The 21,710-nt window shown below is 43.1% G+C and overlaps 1 protein-coding gene across 1 annotated transcript in view; it reads left to right on the forward strand.

Moving 5' to 3' along the window:
- The window catches only part of cnksr2a (connector enhancer of kinase suppressor of Ras 2a), a 514,839-nt gene that overhangs the window by 216,900 nt on the left and 276,229 nt on the right, over positions 1-21,710 (forward strand). Inside the window, exon 7 of the mRNA XM_067992723.1 lies at positions 1,328-1,387. Within this exon, the coding sequence (XP_067848824.1) occupies positions 1,328-1,387 (60 nt within the window). The remainder of the gene's footprint in view (positions 1-1,327; positions 1,388-21,710) is intronic.

The following is a 21,710-nucleotide window of genomic DNA, read 5'->3' on the forward strand; positions in this document are numbered from 1 at the left end:
GTAATTAATCTTCTGGTCAGACTTGCCAAGTCAAATCATGCATCACTTCACCCAGAAATTATGTGGAACTAGTCCACTGAAGTACAACTTACTAGTACGTGAAAATACTAATGTGCTTGGAATATATGAATTTTGATGTTTAAAACTACATTTAATATTCAAGGCAGCAATGCATTTTTAAACAATTCACTAAAATAATGTATGCAATATTTGGTTGGGAGGTTTTCATATTTACAAATTTAATTTTGTTGACTGGATACCAGTATGTTGGCTGATGAACCTGTCTTCAGTGATTTAGATACCCAAATGGATTCAATCTGTTTGCACATAATAGTGCAGTTTAAAGACGGAATAGATTTATTGATTGTGCTGGTGCAGTAAGTTTTGCCTCTTGCTCTTGTAGCAGTGCCAATTCTCTGTGACGTTCATTATAGTGTTAGAATCTAGCCACTTCACTGGTGATGGGAAATGTTATTGGGGGAAACGGTTATGTTTTATTTTGGTTTTGATGTGCTGTGTAAGACTGAGAAATTTACAAAATTTTCTTACATGATAGTATATATGATGATAAATGTGAGAATTTTATATTTCAAAATTATCTGTCCATTGCCTATCTGGATCCTGTACACCTTTATGTATGTCTGAGGTTAGAAAAAATGGTTTTTGTTTGTTGATCAAGGTAAGCGATATCAGTTCTGGGATATCAATTTCATACTGGTCCAATAGGGGAATGTTCTGTAAAAATTGGGATTAAGGAACATTATTGGGGGAAATGGGGAGGGCATTTTGCTCAGTATCTAGCCTTTGCTGTTCTTGACCAAGGAGTGCTGAGTGCTGTATGTGTTTTAAATAATTCAAATTTTGAGATTTTTAAAAGAAAAGGTAAACTCCACCCCTTTAGAATACTTTGACAAAGACCAAAGTCATGTTAATCCTGTATTTTTCTTCTCTCAAGGTATGTGTAAAGTTATTGGAAGAGTAGAACCGTAGTAATTGATGTCTCTATGACATACATGTACCGTGACCAATTGCTATAGCACTGTCACTGTATCAGTAGAGGTAAAGGAAAGGAAGGTGTACTTAGGATTTAATTTATGGTCTGTCATAACCAGAACTATTACACTTAAGATACGCTATTTGTGAGTCGTTAAAGTGGAATTGTTTTGAAATAGAGGATAAGTTCCAAAATTCAATCTAAAAGCTTTTATTTGAAACTAGTGTGATTTCTCTCAACTGTTATGGTGATAAGAGTTTTAGTAAATAAATTATTTTGAAAGCATGGTATATATTTATTTTTCTCTTATTTTGACCCTGTCCCCTTCTCTAGGGCATGTACATCAAATCAACTTATGATGGGCTTCATGTAATCACTGGAACAACTGAAAATGTAAGTTGTATTCTGCAGTAAACCAGTAACTTTTACATTACTGATCAATGGAGGGTTTCAGATATTATTTGTAATAAGCTATGGCAACAAACTATTTTTTAAAAAAAACTTTATCTGATGTGATAAAATGTTTGGAAGGATACTTATTGGGAATTGATGAGTTACAGCTTATATTACGATGATGTACAATTACCAATTTTTGAAACCATTTGCTTGGCATAAGTGACAACTTGGTTATTGATTCTAATGAGGTATGCAAATTGTCAAATTTTGCTATGTTTAAATTAAACAACATGGGTTAAGTGAATGAATCTTGAGAACCTGGGTTTTGCAGTGTGTTAGCATGTCATCCTTCAATTGCTAAGAATTCAAATCTAATTCAGATTGATGGGATGTAGGTAGCCATTCTTGGCTCTAAGAATTCTGTACATTAGATCCCACCTAAAGAGAATTGAGACACACTCAACCCTAACCCTCTTTGTATTAAGTGTGAGCTAAAGCATAATATTGTCCGCAATTCAACATATATTTGTAGTTTTACTTCAGAGTGGCTGACGTGGAGAGCAAAAAAAATAATTACTAGTACAAAAAAGGTGCTGAGTTAGGGCAATGAAGAGGGCTTTGCTTTTCATCTGACCTGTACTATTGACCTGGTGGATGGTGTTATTTGATGAAAACCTGGATGAGTGCTTGATTCTCTAGCATTGACACATTTCACCTTTTGAGGAACACAAAAATATGAACTCTATCCTACTATCCTGGTATTAGAAGCACACATGTTTTATTCATACTACAAACATTTGTTCCTCTACAGTTAATTTTGTTTAAATCAGTAAACTTAGCAAAATAAGCTTTCTAGCAGAAATCAGTTTTTTATTTGATACAGTTTGAGTTACTGTGTAAAAATTAATTATTCCTATGCTGCTATTCAGCCTGACGATAGGTTGTCTGTATATATGGGAATAACGTGGAACTTCAAAGTACCTATATTTTTAAAATTAATCTATGTGTTTGAGACTAAGGCATTATAGCAAGAACTTAAATTTTCCTGTAAGCAAATCAAGTCCTGCTGTAAATATCATCTTTTAGCTCTTTTAAAAAAAATCTGTAAATGGTCACTTCTGACAGTAATTTTTATTATTTATTCATAATTTTAGCAAATATAAAATTGTGCCGTAACTCCTATGCTTTTTCCTAGCTTCTCATTTCTGTGTAATTAAGTAGGAAATACAGTATAAAAGATTTAATAATTTTCAGTTGTTTATAAAATCTATTCAGTATTTCGGTCCTGCTTAATTGCACAGGATGGGACTAGAAATTTCGGTGAAAGTAAATGAGGCATGCAAGGAAGTGATGATCTTTTAAATAAGGAGACACATGTTAGGATTAAAGTGCTGCTGGGCTCACTGGTAATCAAGCACTCCCAGATTAGGTATAATATCTAACTGCTTGATGCTCATGCAAACTTGGCTTGTATTCCATTGAGTTTAGAAGGTTGAGGGGTGATCTATTGGAAGTGATTAAAATGATGAAAGGATTCGATAGGGTATACAGAGAAACTATTTCCATTGGTGAGAAAATCCAGAACAAGGCGGCAATCTGGAATTCCCTCCCCTAAAATGCTGTGGATGCTGGGTCAATTGAAATTTTCAAGACTGCAATCCACAGATTTGTATCAGGTAAGGGTATCAAGGGTACCTCTAGACTTGACTAATGCAATGCTCTCCTGGCTGGCCTCCCATCATCCACCCTCCATAAAGATGAGCTCATCCAAAATTCTGCTGCCCGTTTCCTAACTCACACCAAATCCCGTTTACCCATTACCCCTGTGCTCGCTGACCTACATTGGCTCCCAGTCTGGCAACGCCTCGATTTTAAAATTCTCATCCTTGTTTTCAAATCCCTTCCTGGCCTCGCCCCTCCCTATCTCTGTAACCTCCTCCAGCCCGACAACCCTCTGAGATCTCTGCGCTCCTCCAATTCTGGCCTCTTGCGCAGCCTCGATTTTAATCGCTCCACTTTTGGCGGCCGAGCCTTCAGCTGCCTAGGCCTTAAGTTCTAGAATTCTCTCCCTAAACTTCTCCGCCTCTCTACCCCTCTCTCCTCCTTTAAGACGCTCCTTAAAACCTAGCTTGTCACCTGTCCTAATATCTCCTTATGTGGCTCGATGTCAAATTTTGTTTGTTAACACTCCTGTGAAGTGCCGTAGGACGTTTTGCCATGTTAAAGGCAATATATAAATGCAAGTTGTTGTCATTGTTATGGAACAAAGACGGGCAAATGGATTTAAGATATAGAGCAGCCATGATCTAATTGAATGGAGGAACGGGCTCGAAAGGCTGAATGGCCTACTCCTGTTCCTATGTACTTGAAATGTAAAGTGTTCCATTCCCTCCATAAACATTCCTTGCTTTGATGAGTATTTTAACATGAGATCCTGTGTATTCTTAGAGTAGTGGAGAGGCAGCTATTAATTTTATCATAAGTTTTAGTCACTGAAACCCCTGTTTTTGATGTTAGACTTAACTACTGATGAATTTAATCTTTAAAGTATAGAATCATAGAAGTTTACAACATGGAAACAGGCCCTTCGGCCCAACATGTCCATGTCGCCCAGTTTATACCACTAAGCTAGTCCCAATTGCCTGCACTTGGCCCATATCCCTCTATACCCATCTTACCCATGTAACTGTCCAAATGCTTTTTAAAAGACAAAATTGTACCCGCCTCTACTACTGCCTCTGGCAGCTCGTTCCAGACACTCACCACCCTTTGAGTGAAAAAATTGCCCCTCTGGATCCTTTGGTATCTCTCCCCTCTCACCTTAAATCTATGCCCCCTCGTTATAGACTCCCCTACCTTTGGGAAAAGATTTTGACTATCGACCTTATCTATGCCCCTCATTATTTTATAGACTTCTATAAGATCACCCCTAAACCTCCTACTCTCCAGGGAAAAAAGTCTCAGTCTATCCAACCTCTCCCTATAAGTCAAACCATCAAGTCCCAGTAGCATCCTAGTAAATCTTTTCTGCACTCTTTCTAGTTTAATAATATCCTTTCTATAATAGGGTGACCAGAACTGTACACAGTATTCCAAGTGTGGCCTTACTAATGCCTTGTACAACTTCAACAAGACATCCCAACTCCTGTATTCAATGTTCTGACCAATGAAACCAAGCATGCTGAATGCCTTCTTCACCACCCTATCCACCTGTGACTCCACTTTCAAGGAGCTATGAACCTGTACTCCTAGATCTCTTTGTTCTATAACTCTCCCCAATGCCCTACCATTAACGGAGTAGGTCCTGGCCCGATTCGATCTCCCAAAATGCATCACCTCACATTTATCTAAATTAAACTCCATCTGCCATTCATCGGCCCACTGGCCCAATTTATCAAGATCCTGTTGCAATCCTAGATAACCTTCTTCACTGTCCACAATGCCACCAATCTTGGTGTCATCATGCCTCCTAAATTCTCATCCAAATCATTAATATAAATAACAAATAACAGCGGACCCAGCACCGATCCCTGAGGCACACCGCTGGTCACAGGCCTCCAGTTTGAAAAACAACCCTCTACAACCACCCTCTGTCTTCTGTCGTCAATCCAATTTTGTATCCAATTGGCTACCTCACCTTGGATCCCGTGAGATTTAACCTTATGTAACAACCTACCATGCGGTACCTTGTCAAAGGCTTTGCTAAAGTCCATGTAGACCACGTCTACTGCACAGCCCTCATCTATCTTCTTGGTTACCCCTTCAAAAAACTCAATCAATAGGGTAATACATAGTTTTGTTGTGTAAAAGGGATCAGTTGTAAAGTCAGGAAAACAATTACCTGAAAAGGAAAAATTGACAGCCATAACCAGCATGAGCTCAGGTTTTACATAATAGCAACATTTGCACTCGATAAAAGATTAACAATTGGGGAAAAAAAAGTGACTTTTTTAATCTTTGGTAGTAAGTATCTTCAGTGGACACATCAGATCCATTTTTCTCATGAAGAACAAATTATGTAATTGCAAAAAAATCAACTCACTGTGAAGTAGCTGGCTTCCCAATTTGAGTATATCATCTTCACAGGGCCTCCAAGAGTAGATGTCGAAACAGGAGATTTTATTTAGATTTGGTCCCATAATTCTTGCTGCCTTTAGCAAGCATCCCTATCAAGAAGAGCGAAAGACATAGTTTTTTTCCCCGAATTCTATAAAAATATACATTTAAAATGAAATTAAAACATGAATGTATTGTTCAAATGAATAATTGAGGAAGCACCTTATCCTGGAGCATACTATCAAATTTTATTTGCACCAATCTAGTCATGACTATAATTTATTAAAAGGAAATTGTCCACAAGAGCATGGGCGTGACAACAAACAACATCTGCTTTCCATTAAAACTAGATTACTCTCAAATGTGCCCACAAGAATTGCTTGTGACAGTAATTGCTGAAATAACCTTCAGGCTCCAATATGAGAACATTTTGATGGGAGCTATAAAGCTTGGCTCTCCAGGTTCCTCACCTAGAAGCTACTGGGAAGGAGCTTCAAACAGATATTTGAATGTTTTTATGTCCCATTTCCCATGACGTTACTCATACTGAGACATGTGTCACTCTGTTTCAAGAGGAGGAGTTGCTATGTCTGGAATTGGGGGAGGTTTGCATGGATCCACTGAAATAATTTAGAAATAAATTCTTAAGCGATCAGCCTGGAGATATTGAATCAAGTGTTTTCTGATTAGTTCCTGGAAAATAAATAAATACTACCATTACATAAAGACACTTCTTTTTGAGCTCACGTTTCAAGCAAAAGGTAGGCAGTGGCAGTAACGATTTAGAATTATATTACAAAATAAAAGATTCCATATAAAATTTTATTTGTTATGAATATGAAATGAGTAATTCAAAAAGTGTGGCTTAAAGCTTAAATTGGGAAAGTACTGATGGTGACAGGCAGAACAATGCTTTAGTGGCACAAATTTATAATATATATTTTAGAAATATTAACATTAACAGCATACCTGTGCACATTATTGCTATGGAATACCTTTATTATAACTTCAGTAACTAGTTATTATTACTAGTGGAATTACATAGAGTTTATGGCACAGAAACAGGCCAATCGGCCCAACTGGTCTGTGCCGGCATTTATGCTCCACACGAGCCTCCTCCCACTCCTCTTCATCTCACCCTATCAGCATATCCTTCTCTTCCATTTTCTCTCTTACGCTTATCTGGCTTCCCCTTAAATGCATCTATACTATTTGCCTCAACTACTCTTTGTGGTAGCGAGTTCCATATTCGCACCACTCTCCGGGTGAAGAAGTTTCTCCTGAATTCCCTATTGGATTTGTTAGTGACTATCTTATATTTATGGCCCCCCGTTCTGGTCTCTCCCGCAAGTGGAAACATCTCTACATCTACCCTATCAAACCCTTTCATAATCTTAAAGACCTCGATCAGGTCACCCCTCATCCTCCTCTTTTCTAGCGAAAAGAGCCCCAGCCTGTTCAGCCTTTTCTGATAAGTATATCCTCTCAGTTTTTGTATCATCTTTGTGAATCTTTTTTGCACCTTCTCCAATACCTCTATATACTTTTTATAATATGGAGACCAGAACTGTTCACAATACTCCAAGTGTGGACTAACCAAGGTTCTATACAAGTTTAACATAACTTCTCTGCTTTTCTATTCTATCCCTCTAGCAATGAACCCCAGTGCTTGGTTTGCTTTTTTTATGGCCTTATTAACCTGTGTGGCTACTTTTAGTGATTTGTGTATCTGTTTTCCAAGATCCCTTTGCTCCTCTACCCCATTTAGACTCTTATTATCCAAGCAGTATGTGCCCTCCTTATTTTCATACGAAAATGCACCACCTCACATTTAATCTATATTGAAATTCATTTGCCAATTACATGCTAATTCTGCAAGTTTATTAATGTCGTCTTGTGATTTGTTGCATTCATCCTCAGTATTAACTACACCCCCCAATTTGGTGTTGTCCGCAAATTATGAAATTGTACTTCCGATTCCCAAGTCCAAATCGTTAATGTAAATTGTGAACAATCGTTAATGTAAATTATGAACAACAGTTGCTGGTATTTAATGGCATTGCTCACAGTGAGTCGGGGGTTTTATAAGAACAGTGGTATTATGGAAAGTAGTATTGCCAGGGACGTGAACTTATCAGCATTGTGGGTAGTCCTGACATCGGACACTTTTCGGATGGGGTCTTAATATCTAGCAATACTTTGAGTTGGGCTGCTGAGGTCTGGAATTACTGGGAGTGGGCGCCCAGGGCTCCAGGAACACCAGCATGTGGGATTGTTGGGAGAAGAATCCTGGGAACTAGAGGCATTGGGGACGGAGTTCTCGAGGCCTGGTGGTAATCTAGTGAATAGTGAGCATTTAGAGAGTGTTATGGGATCTAGGAGTGGTGGAGAGGATATCTGAGGTGGGAGAACCCGGGAGAAAGTTTTGGAGTATTGTGGGTTGCTAGGATTTGGAACTACAAGTGGGAGTAGGGCCTTACGTCCTTCTGGAGGAGAGGGGCTCCAAGAAAATGGGACCCAAACTACTGGTAGCTCCTTTTGAACCATTAGTAAACCCGCCGCCCCATCCCATGTGTTCCCCCGTGTTATGTACCCCCACCACTCTTTCTAATTGTCAGCTGGTTCCTATTTTTATATTCTTGCCTTCAAGGAATAGAAACATAGAAAATAGGAGCAAGAGTAGGCCATTTGGCCCTTCGGGCCTACTCCGCCATTCAAAATGATCATGGCTGATCGTCTAACTCAGTACCCTGTTCCCGCTTTTTCCCCATATCCCTTGATTTCTTTAGCATTAAGAAATATACCTATCTCCTTCTTGACTTGGCCTCCACTGCCTTCTGTGGTGGAGAATTCTACAGGTTAACCACCCTCTGAGTGAAGAAATTTCTCCTCATCTCAGTTCTAAATGGCATACCCCGTATCCTGAGACTGTGACCCCTGGTTCTGGGCTCCACAGCCATCGGGAACATCCTCCCTGCATCTAGTCTGTCTAGTCCTATTAGAATTTTATATGTTTCGATGAGATCACCTCTCATTCTTCTAAACTCTAGTGAATATAGGCCTAGTCGACCCAATCTCTCCTCATGTGTCAGTCCTGCCATCCCAGGAATCAGTCTGGTAAACCTTCGTTGCACTCCCTCCATGGCAAGGACATCCTTCCTCAGATAAGGAGACCAAAACTACACACAATACTCCAGATGTGGTCTCACCAAGGCCCTGTAGAACTGCAGTAAGACATCTCTGCTCCTGTACTCAAATCCTCTTGCAATGAAGGCCAACATACCATTTGCCTTCCGAACTGCTTGCTGCACCTGAATGCTCGCTTTCAGTGACTGGTGTACAAGGACACCCAGGTCTCGTTGCACCTCCCCTTTTCCCAATCTATCACCATTCAGATAATAATCTGCCTTTCTGTTTTTACAACCAAAGTTGATAACCTCACATTTATCCATGTTATACTGCATTTGCCATGTTCTTGCCCACTCACCCAACTTGTCTAAATCACATTGGAGCCTCTTTGCATCCTCCTCAAAGCTCACATTCCACCCCAGCTTTGTGTCATCTGCAGACTTGGAAATGTTACATTTAGTTCCCTCCTCCAAATCATTGATATATATTGTGAATAACTGGGGCCCAAGCACTGATCCCTGCGGTACCCCACTAGTCACTGCCTGCCACCCAGAAAAAGACCCATTTATTCCTATTCTCTGTTTCCTGTCTGTCAACCAATTCTCAATCCATGCCAGTATATTCCCCCCACTCCCATGTGCTTTAATTTTGCACACTAATCTCTTGTGTGGGACCTTATCTAAAGCCTTCTGAAAATCTAAGTACACAACATCCACTGGTTCTCCCCGATCTATTCTACTAGTTACATCCTCAAAAAACTCCAGTAGATTTGTTAAGCATGATTTCCCTTTCCTAAACCCATGCTGACTTTGTCCAATCCCATTAATGCCTTCCAAGTGTTCTGTTATCACATCTTTTATAATAGACTCTAGCGTTATCCCCACTACTGATGTTAGGCTAACTGGTCTGTAATTCCCAGTTTTTTCTCTCCCTCCTTTTTTAAATAGTGGGGCTACATTTGCCACCCTCCAATCTGTAGGAACTGTTCCAGAGCCTATTGAATTTTGGAAGATGATCACCAATGTATCCACTGTTTCCAGGGCCACTTCCTTTAGTACTCTGGGATGTAGATTATCAGGCCCTGGGGATTTGTCAGCCATTAGCCTCATTAATTTCCCTGGCACTATTTTTTTTACTAATACTGGTTTCCTTCAGTTCCTCCCTCTCACTAGACCCTTGGTTCCCTAACATTTCTGGGAGGTTATTTGTGTCCTCCTTTGTGAAGACAGAAGCAAAGTATGTGTTTAATTGTTCTGCCATTTCTTTGTTCCCCATTATAATTTCCCCCATTTCTGACTGTAAGGGACCTACATTTGTCTTCACTAATCTTTATCTCTTGACATATTTATAGAAGCTTTAACAATCAGTTTTTATGTTCCCTGCTAGATAACTCTCATACTCTATTTTTCCCCTCTTAATCAATCTCTTTGTCCTTCTTTGCTGAATTCTGAACTGCTCCCAATCCTCAGGCTTGCCGCTTTTTCTGACAATTTTATATGTCTCCTCTTTGGATCTAATACCATCCCTAATTTCTTTTGTAAGCCATGGTTGAGCCACCTTTCCTGTTTTGTTCCTAGACAGGAATGAATAATTGTTGTATTCCTGCACATGTTCTTTAAATATTAGCCATTGCCTATCCACCGTCATCCCTTTTAGTAAAGTTCCCCAATCATAGCCAACTCGCACCTCATACTTTCATAATTTCCTTTATTTAGATTCAGGACCCTAGTTTCGGATTCAACTACTTCACTCTCCATCTTAGAATTCCTCATTATCATGTTCTGGTGACTCTTCCCTAAGGGACCCCGCACAACAAGATTGTTAATTAATCCTTTCTCATTGCACAATACCCAGTCTAGGATCGCCTGTTCTCCAGTTGGTTCCTCAACGTATTGGTCTAGAAAACCATCACGTACACACTCCAGGAATTCCTCCCCCACAGTATTATTGCTAATTTGGTTTGACCAATCTGTATGTATATTAAAGTCATCCATGATTATAGTTGTACCCTTCTTGCATGCGTCTCTAATTTCCTGTTTAATGCCCTCCCCTACATCTCCACTACTGTTTGGGGGCCTATAGACAACCCCCGCCAACGTTTTCTGCCCCTTGGTGCTTCTTAGCTCCACCCATACAGATTCCACATTGTGATTTTCCGAGCCAATATCCTTCCTCACTATTGCATTGATTTCCTCCTTTACTAACAATGCTACCCAACCTCCTTTTCCTTTTTGCGTGTCCTTCCTAAATATTGAATACCCCTGGATGTTCAGTTCCCATCCTTGGTCACCCTGCAGCCACGTCTCCGTAATCGCAACTATATCATAACCGTTAATATCTATCTGCGCTGTTAATTCATCTAGCTTATTGCGAATGCTCCACGCATTAAGACGCAATGCCTTTAGAGTTGTCTTTTTAAGATTGCTAGTCATCTTAGTTTTATTTTGCACTAAGGCCCTATTTTTTTCACCCTTGTTTTCTCTGCCTTCTACTATTGCTTCTTCCCTTTCAGTCTTTTGTTTCTATCCTTGTTTCCCCCTCCTCTGTCTCCCTGCTCAGGTTCCCATCCCCCTGCCATTCTAGTTTAAACCTTCCCCAACAGCAAAGAAACTCTTAAAAATCCTCACAGGAAAAGGAGACACACCCTTCTGCTCCTGTTGGTGCACAAATTGAATGCTGGGCAATTCGGCAAGCTGCACATGCTCAGAATGCACAGATGTAATTGAAAGCTTTCTCAACAGGGGAATAACTATGCAATCGAAGCTTAGGCTTTTGAGAAAGGCTGAGGCCTTCAAGTAAAAACTTTAACGAAGGCATTAAAAGGCAATTCAGTGGACAAATTTAAATGTGTTATTGTGAAGTGTAATTTTTTTGAATCTTTTTGTTTTGTTTAAACCCTTATTTTGGAAATTAAAAATGACAGTTCTTGAGAAGAAAAATGGCGAATGAAAATAATTTAAAGATTGGAAATCCTGCTCCACACTGCCACCAGGTGACCAGAGTGTGGAACTAGAGAGTCACAAGCTGTCACATCATTGGGAAAATCCTATTTAAAAACATGACTGGGCAGGTGTTACCAGATGAGAACACATTTAATGTGAAAAAGCCTGGAGACATTATTTACATAGGATTTTTAAATAGAAAGATGACAGGACACACCATTATTAATAATATGTAGAATATTGCTGTACAGGAGGTGTTGAGTCTGGGGCCAGAGGCAGGAAGGACCCACTACAGGGCTGGGAACCTGGGAGGCAATGAGGTTGCAGCTGAAATAAATAAATAAAGTTGAAATTTCATGTCCATTATTGTTTTTCTTCTGATAACTATTAACTTTAAAACAAATTGAGATAACTCACCACAGCAGTTTAAAAACTGTTGTTTTTCAGATGTAGTTACAGACCTAGCTCTAAATAATCTCCATTACAGTTACTGCCCAAGACATCCCAAAAGAGCCTCCCCCACCCAAGCAATGTTTAGTAGACTAAGCAATGCCTCCAAATCCATTATACTTTACACACCAATTTATTTCATAATTGATTTCTTTCCGCAGCTGACATTTCGGAAACAAATAGCCAAGCTATGTGACCTCCCAACTGTACTTTTTTATTGAGGCAATAGTGAGATTTTGCCAGGCATACAAATGGCAGCCTGTCATAAGCTGCCGTCAGGTGCATTAATGCGCATTGCACGCACTGGGACCTTAGTAGCACTTCAGCCTCAAATCACAAAAATAGGCCACAAACTCGTGCAGAGGAAAGTGCATAAAGTAATCTTTAAGATAAAATAGGTAGGTTTTATTTGTTCATGCTTTCTTTGAGAATTACTTCTATTTTGTATAAGTATTTGTTTAAGAGGTCACATAAGTTTAAATTTTGAATATATATATATTGTCAGTGGCTCAAAAAACAACATGGCTATTGAAAAGCTGGAATAAAAATTTGTGATTTTTATTGGTTGGGTTTGTGCTACTTGCTGCTTATTAATTATGCTTATGAATTTACTTTATTACTGTGACGTTGTGTCTGTTTCAGTGTTGCAGTGCATATGCTGAAAATCTATACAATCAGACAGCCCAATGATTTAGGCATTTTGTTTCGCTTACCAGTAGTCTTAGGGTAAAGATTTTTAAACCCTGAATTAAATGCTTTTAAATCCTTTTATTGATTTAACTAGAAACTGGCAAGATAACAAGTGAAAGTTCTAAATAAGTTGGTTTTTTAAGTGTTGTCTAGAAATAAATGAAAATTTGACAGTGTTGTAAAGGAAATGACCATCTTAAGCAACTTATCAGCATGTTTCATCAGCACCAAAGATTATTGCTTATCTGGAGCGTTTCATTAAGTTTTGTAGTAATATTCATTTACAGTGTGGTATATGAAAAGAGGGAATGCTTAAAATGTTAATTCACGAAACAAATTGATGTGTTTTGATGGTTATTATCTTGGAGATCGTTTATATTCATGAGATATATATCAAAGCTGAATGAAATGGGTGACATATTGACGTCATGTAACCAATTTTTCAACAGTAATTGTCATTTCAGATGTACTAGTGCTGGATGAAAAATATTCTTTGCAGTTTGAAGTACAGTTATTTATTTTAAAAAGTACAGTACATGCTGTACAAAGTAAAATGATCTTCCATGTAATGAAAACAAGCTGGTTTGGTGTCAGACTACCATACAATCTATAGTTAAGGTATTCATAATATAACTTTAGTTTTCCATCATTTTTTTGACTTCCATTTACAACTAAGATTTTGCTGGTAATAACGTTCTACCAAAAGTAATGTAAGTTTTTGGAACTTTCTACTTTTTGAAAAGATTCTCTAAATTTTATTAATGTCAGCTTGCTTGGTTGATTCTTGCCATGTCTCTCATCAGTTCCAATTAAAACATTTTTGGCCATTGGTTGATGTCACCAGCACTTTTAAAATTTCCATTTAACACTCTAGACAATTCCCAGAGACTGATAACCATTATTATAATTGTTGCTGGAATTTAAATGAAACTGCATCCATTAGGCTGCATACACAGCTGACACAGACTCGTTATGTTAGCCAGAGCTGTTTGTAGTAAAGGCAGTAGAAAGTGAAACTTGTCGGTGCAGCAAGGTCTTCCTGGGTTACGTTTTAGGTAGACTCTGCCTAAAACAATGCATGGTGTCAGAAGTGGGTTTGCATAATTGTGACAGGAAATTAACCTGTTGAAACCACTTGGACTTTTTGAGCTTGGAAGTCCATATCAATGAGAATTTATCAATGAGAATTTATCAATGATACCACGTTTCTACTGGAGCTGAAGAAAACAATGGAAATCTGCAATGTTCACTGTCCCTGTATGTAACTACAGAAGATGTTTTAGATGTTTTCAATAACTTATGCTTAAAGAGGAACAAAAGAATAAGCATCTGATGTGCTGTATGAATGTTTTGAAGCTTATTGCAACTTATGTAAGAACATAACTTGAGAACCAAAAGTCGACACAAGGGTACAAGGATTAAATGAAAGTATTGACCAATATGCCACATACCTATATTGCTTTAAATCATATGGGTTCGGTGAATTGTGCAACAGTGTAATTAGAGATGAGATGGTCCACAAGATAGGATCTCTAGAGCCAGAAAGAGACAACTCAGTAATGCTGATGTAATGTTACATTACATTAAATGTTGTGAAATGATTGAGATTTCCAAGGCACAAATTAAATCTTAGGAGAAGACACTTTGGCATTCACTGAGATCAAGCCTAAGTACTAAGACTTAAGAAATCAAGGGGGTTAAATTGGTTAACCCCCGAAAACGGGCACGGGTATCACATTGCATGATTAAGAGAACGTACCTCGTGCATGCGAAGAAACCAAGGGTGCTAAATTGGGTTGTCTAGCGACCGTTGTTTCGGCACTGTGCGACCTTCCAGAGATCCAAGATAGCATCTTGGCTGCGCACGCACGTTTCCAGCGTGATGTGCGCCGAACGCCATCTTGGTATAGGTATTAGCACATACGTAAATACCGAACGCCGGCAGCATGTAAAGTAGGGAGAAAGTGCGTAAAGTCAGTGTGCAATGCTGATTTAAAGTGATAGACACCATTTTGGATCTTAACGCTCAACTCAATGCACAGTCTTAACCAGGCGCACTGAACGTGTCTTAGAGTGCCTGGAGGTCCCCCCACCAGTGATATTTAAAGGGACCATGCAGGATTTACAGGTTAGTTGCTGTTTTATTGCTTCTGGCTGCTGGTGGAACAGGAAATGTTTTTTGAAGCTCCCTATACTTACTGAGAGTTCCTAGAGTACAATTGAGAGTGCTTTTGGCAGGTACTGCCTTACGGTTCAGAAAATTACAACCGTTGTTGAACAACATTCCTGGCAACCATGGGTGGTCCACTACGGCTCCCGCTCATTGGGCATTGAGCATGCAGAGAGGCCACACACAGCAGGTCAAGCTGCGAGGAGATGGAGGAGGAGGAGGTGCAGGGCACTGAGCAGGAGGCCATATCCAATGAGGGTCTTCCGGGACCAATTCTCTTACCTCAATATGAGAAGGATTACATCCGATGCCTGAGATTCACCAAGGAAGCCGTGATGGAGATCTGTCAACTGGTGCAGCCACAACTGCAGCCTCAGAGCAGGGCAAGGACAGCATTGCCTGTGGCTGTGAAGGTCACCATGGTGCTGAATTTCTACAGCTCAGGATCATTTCAGGCCTCTGCTGGCGACATGTGCAACTTCTCGCAGTATGCAGTGCACTGCTGCATAAGGGAGGTCACAGACGCACTGTACCGGATGAGGAACAGATTCATCACCTTCCCTCTTGACAGAGACATGCAGAACAAGTGAGCACGGGGGTTCGCTCACATTGCTGGCTTCCCCATGGTGCAGGGTGCTATTGACTGCACGCATATTGCCCTGCGTGCCCCGCATATCAACTCGGCCGTCTTCGTCAAGCGAGAGGGCTTCCACTCCCTGAACGTGCAGCTGGTGTGCGACCACATGCATCGTATCATGGAGGTTGATGCCCGCTACCCTGGGAGCAGTCACAACGCCATTGTCATGCGTTAGTCCAACGTGCCAGCTATCTTTCACCTGCCTTGGCAAGTCAAAGGCTGGCTACTGGGCGACAAGGGCTATCCCCTCACGCCATGGCTCATGACTCCGGTCAGGAACCCATGCAGGCCTATAATGAGATCCATGCTGCTACACGCAACGTCGTGGAGCACATCATAGGCCTCCTCAAACAACCTCTCCTCACACGCTGCCTGGACCGTTTTGGAGGAGCCCTCCAGTACTCCGCTGAGCGGATGGGCAGATTTGTGGTGGTATGCTGCACAAGCTCGTCATCATGAGGGACCAGCCTTTGCCACCAATCATTGGAGAAGACCCTGAGCCAGAGGCTGAGGTGGATTGATTGGCACCCCATCCACCACCCTAAACACTCACTCCCTTCATCACCGGTGCACCGTGGCTGCAGTGTGTACCATCTACAGGATGCACTGCAGCAACTCGCCAAGCCCGCTATCTCTACCACCTAAAAGGACAAGGGCAGCAGGCACATGGGAACAACACTACCTGCACGTTCCCCTCCAAGTCACACACCATCCCGACTTGGAAATATATCGCCATTCCTTCATCGTCGCTGGGTCAAAATCCTGGAACTCCGTTCCTAACAGCACTGTGGGAGAACCTTCACCACACGGACTGCAGCGGTTCAAGAAGGCGGCTCACCACCACCTTCTCAAGGTCAATTAGGGATGGACAATAAATGCCGGCCTCGCCAGCGATGCGCACATTCCATGAACGAGTAAAAAAAGAGGCTGAGGAGGAGGAGTCCGAGGACGAGGAGGGGGAGGAGCCAGAGGAGGAAGTGGAGGAAGACGCAAGAGTGCAACAGCGACCACACGCCTTGTCTGCAAGGGCTCTGCGTGCTCGCCTGATCTCTGCCCGCTATCAATAATGTCAACTACATCCTTTAGCTCATTGCACAAATAAAAACCACCACCAAATGCAAATTCAAAGTTACATTTATCAATGAAGTAATAAAATTATGGAAATGGAACAGAACTATTCACCCTTGTGCATTGCCTTAGTGCTTGTTGTTTGTGTGCCTTTATCTATTCTAGTGCTCCTATGAGGTGCTTCCCCAGTGTTTGGAGCATGGGTGGTGGGAGGCTGCTGGCCTTCAATGGAGGAGCGTGCAGTTGGCCTTGGAAGACGACCTCGAGCAGCTCTGGGCCGGGGGAGTCCTGCTTCAGACTGCACCATCTCAGCTTGGGCTGCAGCAGTGTGGCCTGGCTGGCTGACAGGCAACAACAAGGGCACTGGCGGAGTGGCAGTGGTGGGAGCAGGAATGGTGTCATCGTGAGAGAGGACAGCAGGTCTGACTGCCATGACACCACTGCCACTCTACTGGGGCGGCGTCTCAGCAATCCTGGTGATCAGCTGGAGAACGGATTGCTGGAGCGCTCTGACAGCCTGGAAGCCCCGTTCCACACTGGTCCCCAGAGCCATGATAGCAGCAGTCTGAGCTTGCATTGCAGCAGTCTGAGCTGTAACCATATTGTGCAGACCTTTGATGACATCGGTTTATGTTGCAATGAAAGCTGCGACATCGGCCATCAGACGCTCCATCATGGTGGGTTCCACAGGTGTGTTGATGGAGGTGACCACCCGTTCCATTTCGGAAAGGATGGGCTCCAAGCTCTGCGCCAATTTGGAGCTGGACTCCTCCATGCCCCTTGACATTGTGCGCAGGCTTTCTGGCAGGCTTTCCAGTGCCCCAAGCATTTGGCTGTGTACGCCCATCTTCTGTAGCATGGCCCATCGAAGTCCTCATCTGACTCCTCTGCAGCAGAACTAGTGAGTGACCTCGCCCTCCGGTGAGCTGGTACCTCTGTTATCCGTTGCCCCCGGCCCGGCTCCTGCGCACTTGTGCTCGGTGTCTCACCACATGCAGATCCCTCCTCTAAACTAGCCTCTAAAGGATGCACACTGTCAGTCTTTGAGCTGGTGGAAACAAGTGTCAGATCGAGTGACGGTGTGGCTTCAGAGTCCCCCTCCTCCTCCTCCTCCTCCTCTACCTCCTCCTCCTCGGATGGTGCCACCACGTGTTCTTGGGTATCTGTAATAACAAAGTGAAACAGGCTGAGATGTGGAGTGGGGAGAGGAGCAAGTATGACGTGCGTGCTGACAGCATCTGTAGCACGTGAGTCAGAAAAGATTATGGGAGGAGGGAGATGTGGGAAAGGAGAAAGAGTATTAGATATGCGGAGACCCCCTTCATCGGGACCTCCAGCGCGGCACATTGTCACGGCTGCAGCGACGGCCCGCCCAATGATCCGAAGCACTGTCTCCTCTAGGAAGTCGAGGACGCTTAAGCGTTCCCGTCCACCCTCAGGTGTCTCCTGCTGCCGGCTGTTATGCGCCACCTTCTCCTGCAAGACAGAGGACAGTGTGTCAGTGAGTATCCTGCAAGGTGAGTGGGTAATGTACCTGTCGTGGTCGAATAGCTGCCAGTGTGTGTGACCTGTGAGTGGTGGTTGTGTGGCCTGCAAGTGTGGTACTATGTGCGGATGAGATGCAGCATGCCAATTGCAGCATTGCGTATGGATGGGCAGTGTTTGTTGGTGGGTGGGTGACTGGGAGTGTGATGTGTGGGGCAGTGGTGCATTTGGTAGGATGGACCACTTGACACTTGGATTCACTCACCTTGACCACTCGAGTCAAATCATTGAATTTCTTTCGGCGCTGCACCTACGTGTGTGGTGCAGTGCTCCTGGCGTTGACTTCCTGGGCTACAGCCTCTCAATGCCTGCGGAGCTGCAGTCTGGAGGGTCTCCTGCCACCCTGTGGGTACATGTTGGTCCTCGTTTCATCCACCCCCTCCACCACGGCCTCTAGTGCATCATCGGAGAAGCACGAGGCCCACTCTTGCGCCGGGTCTGCCTTCCTTGCGGCCATCTTTCCCTCCTCCCTGTGGACTGTGCATGTCCCATTTAAAATGTGCACCTGCACCTTTAAGAGGTGCAGGCTGCCGATGATGTGCGCTGAGCACGCCCCATTTCCGGCCTCCTCATTCTCCGTGCAGCCTCTCAGCAGCGTGGGTAGCGCTGGCTGCGTGGAGGTACCATGGTAAGTAGCAGGCAGCTTGAAGTTCACGTGCTGCCTGCATAGGGGCCATTGGGTACGGGGTACTCGCGGATCACACTACCCGCTCCCGAAAATGGGCCTTATCGAACTTTTCCCCCCAGGCCTTGACATGAGGATTCCATGGCATTCGCAATTTCCACCAGCAGGGGAGCCCGAATCACTTCAAGGCAGGCTGAATCTCTGACCCAAGGCAGCCTGCATCTCTTAAAGGTAGCCAGTACCTGTTAGGTGCTAAAAATAAGATACGCGTCTGCCTGGAGTCTGAACGGAGATCAGACATCGCACATGTAAAACACTGATGCAGGTCCTGTTCCTATGTTTACAAACTGTTGAGTTATGTTAAAACATAGAATAAATGTTGCGCACTACTAAATCCCACATCCTTCAATCTGCCTGCCAGAGCTCAACAATCCACCGGTCCAAGTTGGTACCAGGCCTCCGAGAGTGCATGAACCAAGGTTCTCTGCTGTTGTACTAGAGACCTTGGTGCAAGAGGTGGACAGGAAGAGAGACATCCTATATCCATTTCGGGGGGAGGGGTGCAAGAGGCCCTCCAGACATATGTTCAAGAAGCAGTGGGAGGCAGTAGGGGACAAAGTCAGTGCCAGGTGCATAGCATCATGAACATGGATGCAGTGCAGGAAGAAGTTCAATACTTTGACACGAATGGTCAAGGTGAGTGAGGTTGACTGTCAAGTGGCGTCTCCTACCAACTGCACCACTAGCCGCATCCACTGCTCCATACACTACACCCCCCATCACCCACATACAAACAAACTCTTTTGATCAGTACTTAATTTTTCCAATCAGATGCCTCCTCTCACCCTCATACATTACCACTGTTGCAAACCACACACCTACAACTCACAGGTCACACACACTGGCAGCGATTCAACCATGACAGGCACATCACCCAGACACACCTCACTTTCTTGCAGAAGAAGGTGGTGCATAAAAGAAGGCAGCAAGTCGCAGTGGAATTTAGCCCATCGAGCCTGTTCCACCATTCAATTTTTTTTTATTTGTTCATGGGATGTGGGCGTTGCTGGCAAGGCCGGCATTTATTGCCCATCCCTAATTGCCCTTGAGAAGGTGGTGGTGAGCCGCCTTCTTGAACCGCTGCAGTCTGTGTGGTGAAGGTTCTCCCACAGTGCTGTTAGGAAGGGAGTTCCAGGATTTTGACCCAGCGACGATGAAGGAACGGTGATATATTTCCAAGTTGGGATGCTGTGTGACTTGGAGGGAAACTTGTAGGTGGTGTTGTTCCCATGTGCCTGCTGCCCTTGTCCTTCTGGTGGTAGAGGTTGTGGGTTTGGGAGGTGCTATCGAAGAAGCCTTGGCGAGTTGCTGTAATGTATCCTGTGGATGGTAAACACTGCAGCCACGGTGGTGATCCAGGCAAGTGGAGAGTATTCCATCACACTCCTGACTTGTGCTTGTAGATGGTGAAAAGGCTCTGGGGAGTCAGGAGGTGAGTCACTCTCCACAGAATACCCAGCCTCTGACCTGCTCTTGTAGCCACAGTATTTATGTGGCTGGTCCAGTTAAGTTTCTGGTCAATGGTGACCCCCAGGATGTTGATGGTGGGGGATTTGGGGATGGTAATGCCGTTGAATGTCAAGGGGAGGTGGTTAGACTCTCTCTTGTTGGAGATGGTCATTGCCTGGCACTTGTCTGGTGTGAATGTTACTTACCACTTGTCAGCCCAAGCCTGGATGTTGTCCAGGTCTTGCTGCATGCGGGCACAGACTGCTTTATTATCTGAGGGGTTGCGAATGGAACTGAGCACCGTGCAATCATCAGCGAACATCCCCATTTCTGACCTTATGATGGAGGGAAGGTCATTGATGAAGCAGCTGAAGATGGTTGGGCCTAGAACACTGCCCTGAGGAACTCCTGCAGCAATGTCCTGGGGCTGAGATGATAGAGATCATAGTTGATCTGTGACCTAATTCCATATACCCGCCTTAGCCCCATATCCCTTAATACCCTTGGTTCACAGAAATCTGTCAATCTCAGATTTAAAATTCACAACTGAGCTAGCATCAACTACCATTTGCAGAAGAGAGTTTAAACTTCTCCCACCCTTTGCGTGTAGAGGCGTTTCCTAACTTCACTCCTGCATGTCCTGGCTCTAATTGTTAGACTGTGTCCCCTTGTCCTTGTATTCAAGTATAGGAGACCTCCAAAACAGGTACAAATGCATCAGCAGCCAGAAGCAGTAATCCAGCAACTAACCTATAAATCCTGCATGGTCCCTTTAAGTAGCACTGGTGGGGGTCCTCCAAGCACTCTAAGACATGTTTGGATGGTCGTGGTTAAGAAAGTGCATTGAGTGGAGCGTTAAGTGCCAAAATGGTATCTATCACTTTAAATCAGCGTTGCACACTGAACGCATATTCTCCCTACTTTACATGATGCCGGCGTTCGTTATCTGCACATGCACTAAACCCTTTACCAAGATGGCGCCCGGCGTGCATGCACATCCAAGACACCATCTTGAATATTTGGGCGGCCGTGTCGTGCTGAAACAACAGGTGCTACACGGCCTAATTTAATGCCCCAGTGTTTTCATGAAAAAAGATGAATGTTGTGACAGATGTTTGTGGCCAATGTGGATATAAGCAACCCTTAAATCTCAGTGTGCTAAGAAAAGCCATTTTGCTAGTCTGTGCAAATCATCACAAGCTTCAGAAGTATTTTTGTGGATACAACTCAACCAGTGGTCATTACAAAAAGGAATATTTTTGTGGATTCTGTTAGTAGCAACAAAAGCAAGCTATGGATAGTAGACTGAGATTGATGGATTTTTGTTAGATAAGTGTATCAAGAGATGTGGATCAAAGACAGGTAAATAGAGTTGAGATACGGATCAGCCACGATCTGATTGAATGGGGGAACAGGCATTGAGGGACTGAACGGCCTACTCTTGTTCCTATCTTCCACAAGTCTTAATGGGAAAATCACACCTCTGAAGCTGGATACAG

Source organism: Heptranchias perlo, chromosome 11 (assembly GCF_035084215.1).
Source record: "Heptranchias perlo isolate sHepPer1 chromosome 11, sHepPer1.hap1, whole genome shotgun sequence".
Lineage (NCBI taxonomy): Eukaryota > Metazoa > Chordata > Chondrichthyes > Hexanchiformes > Hexanchidae > Heptranchias > Heptranchias perlo.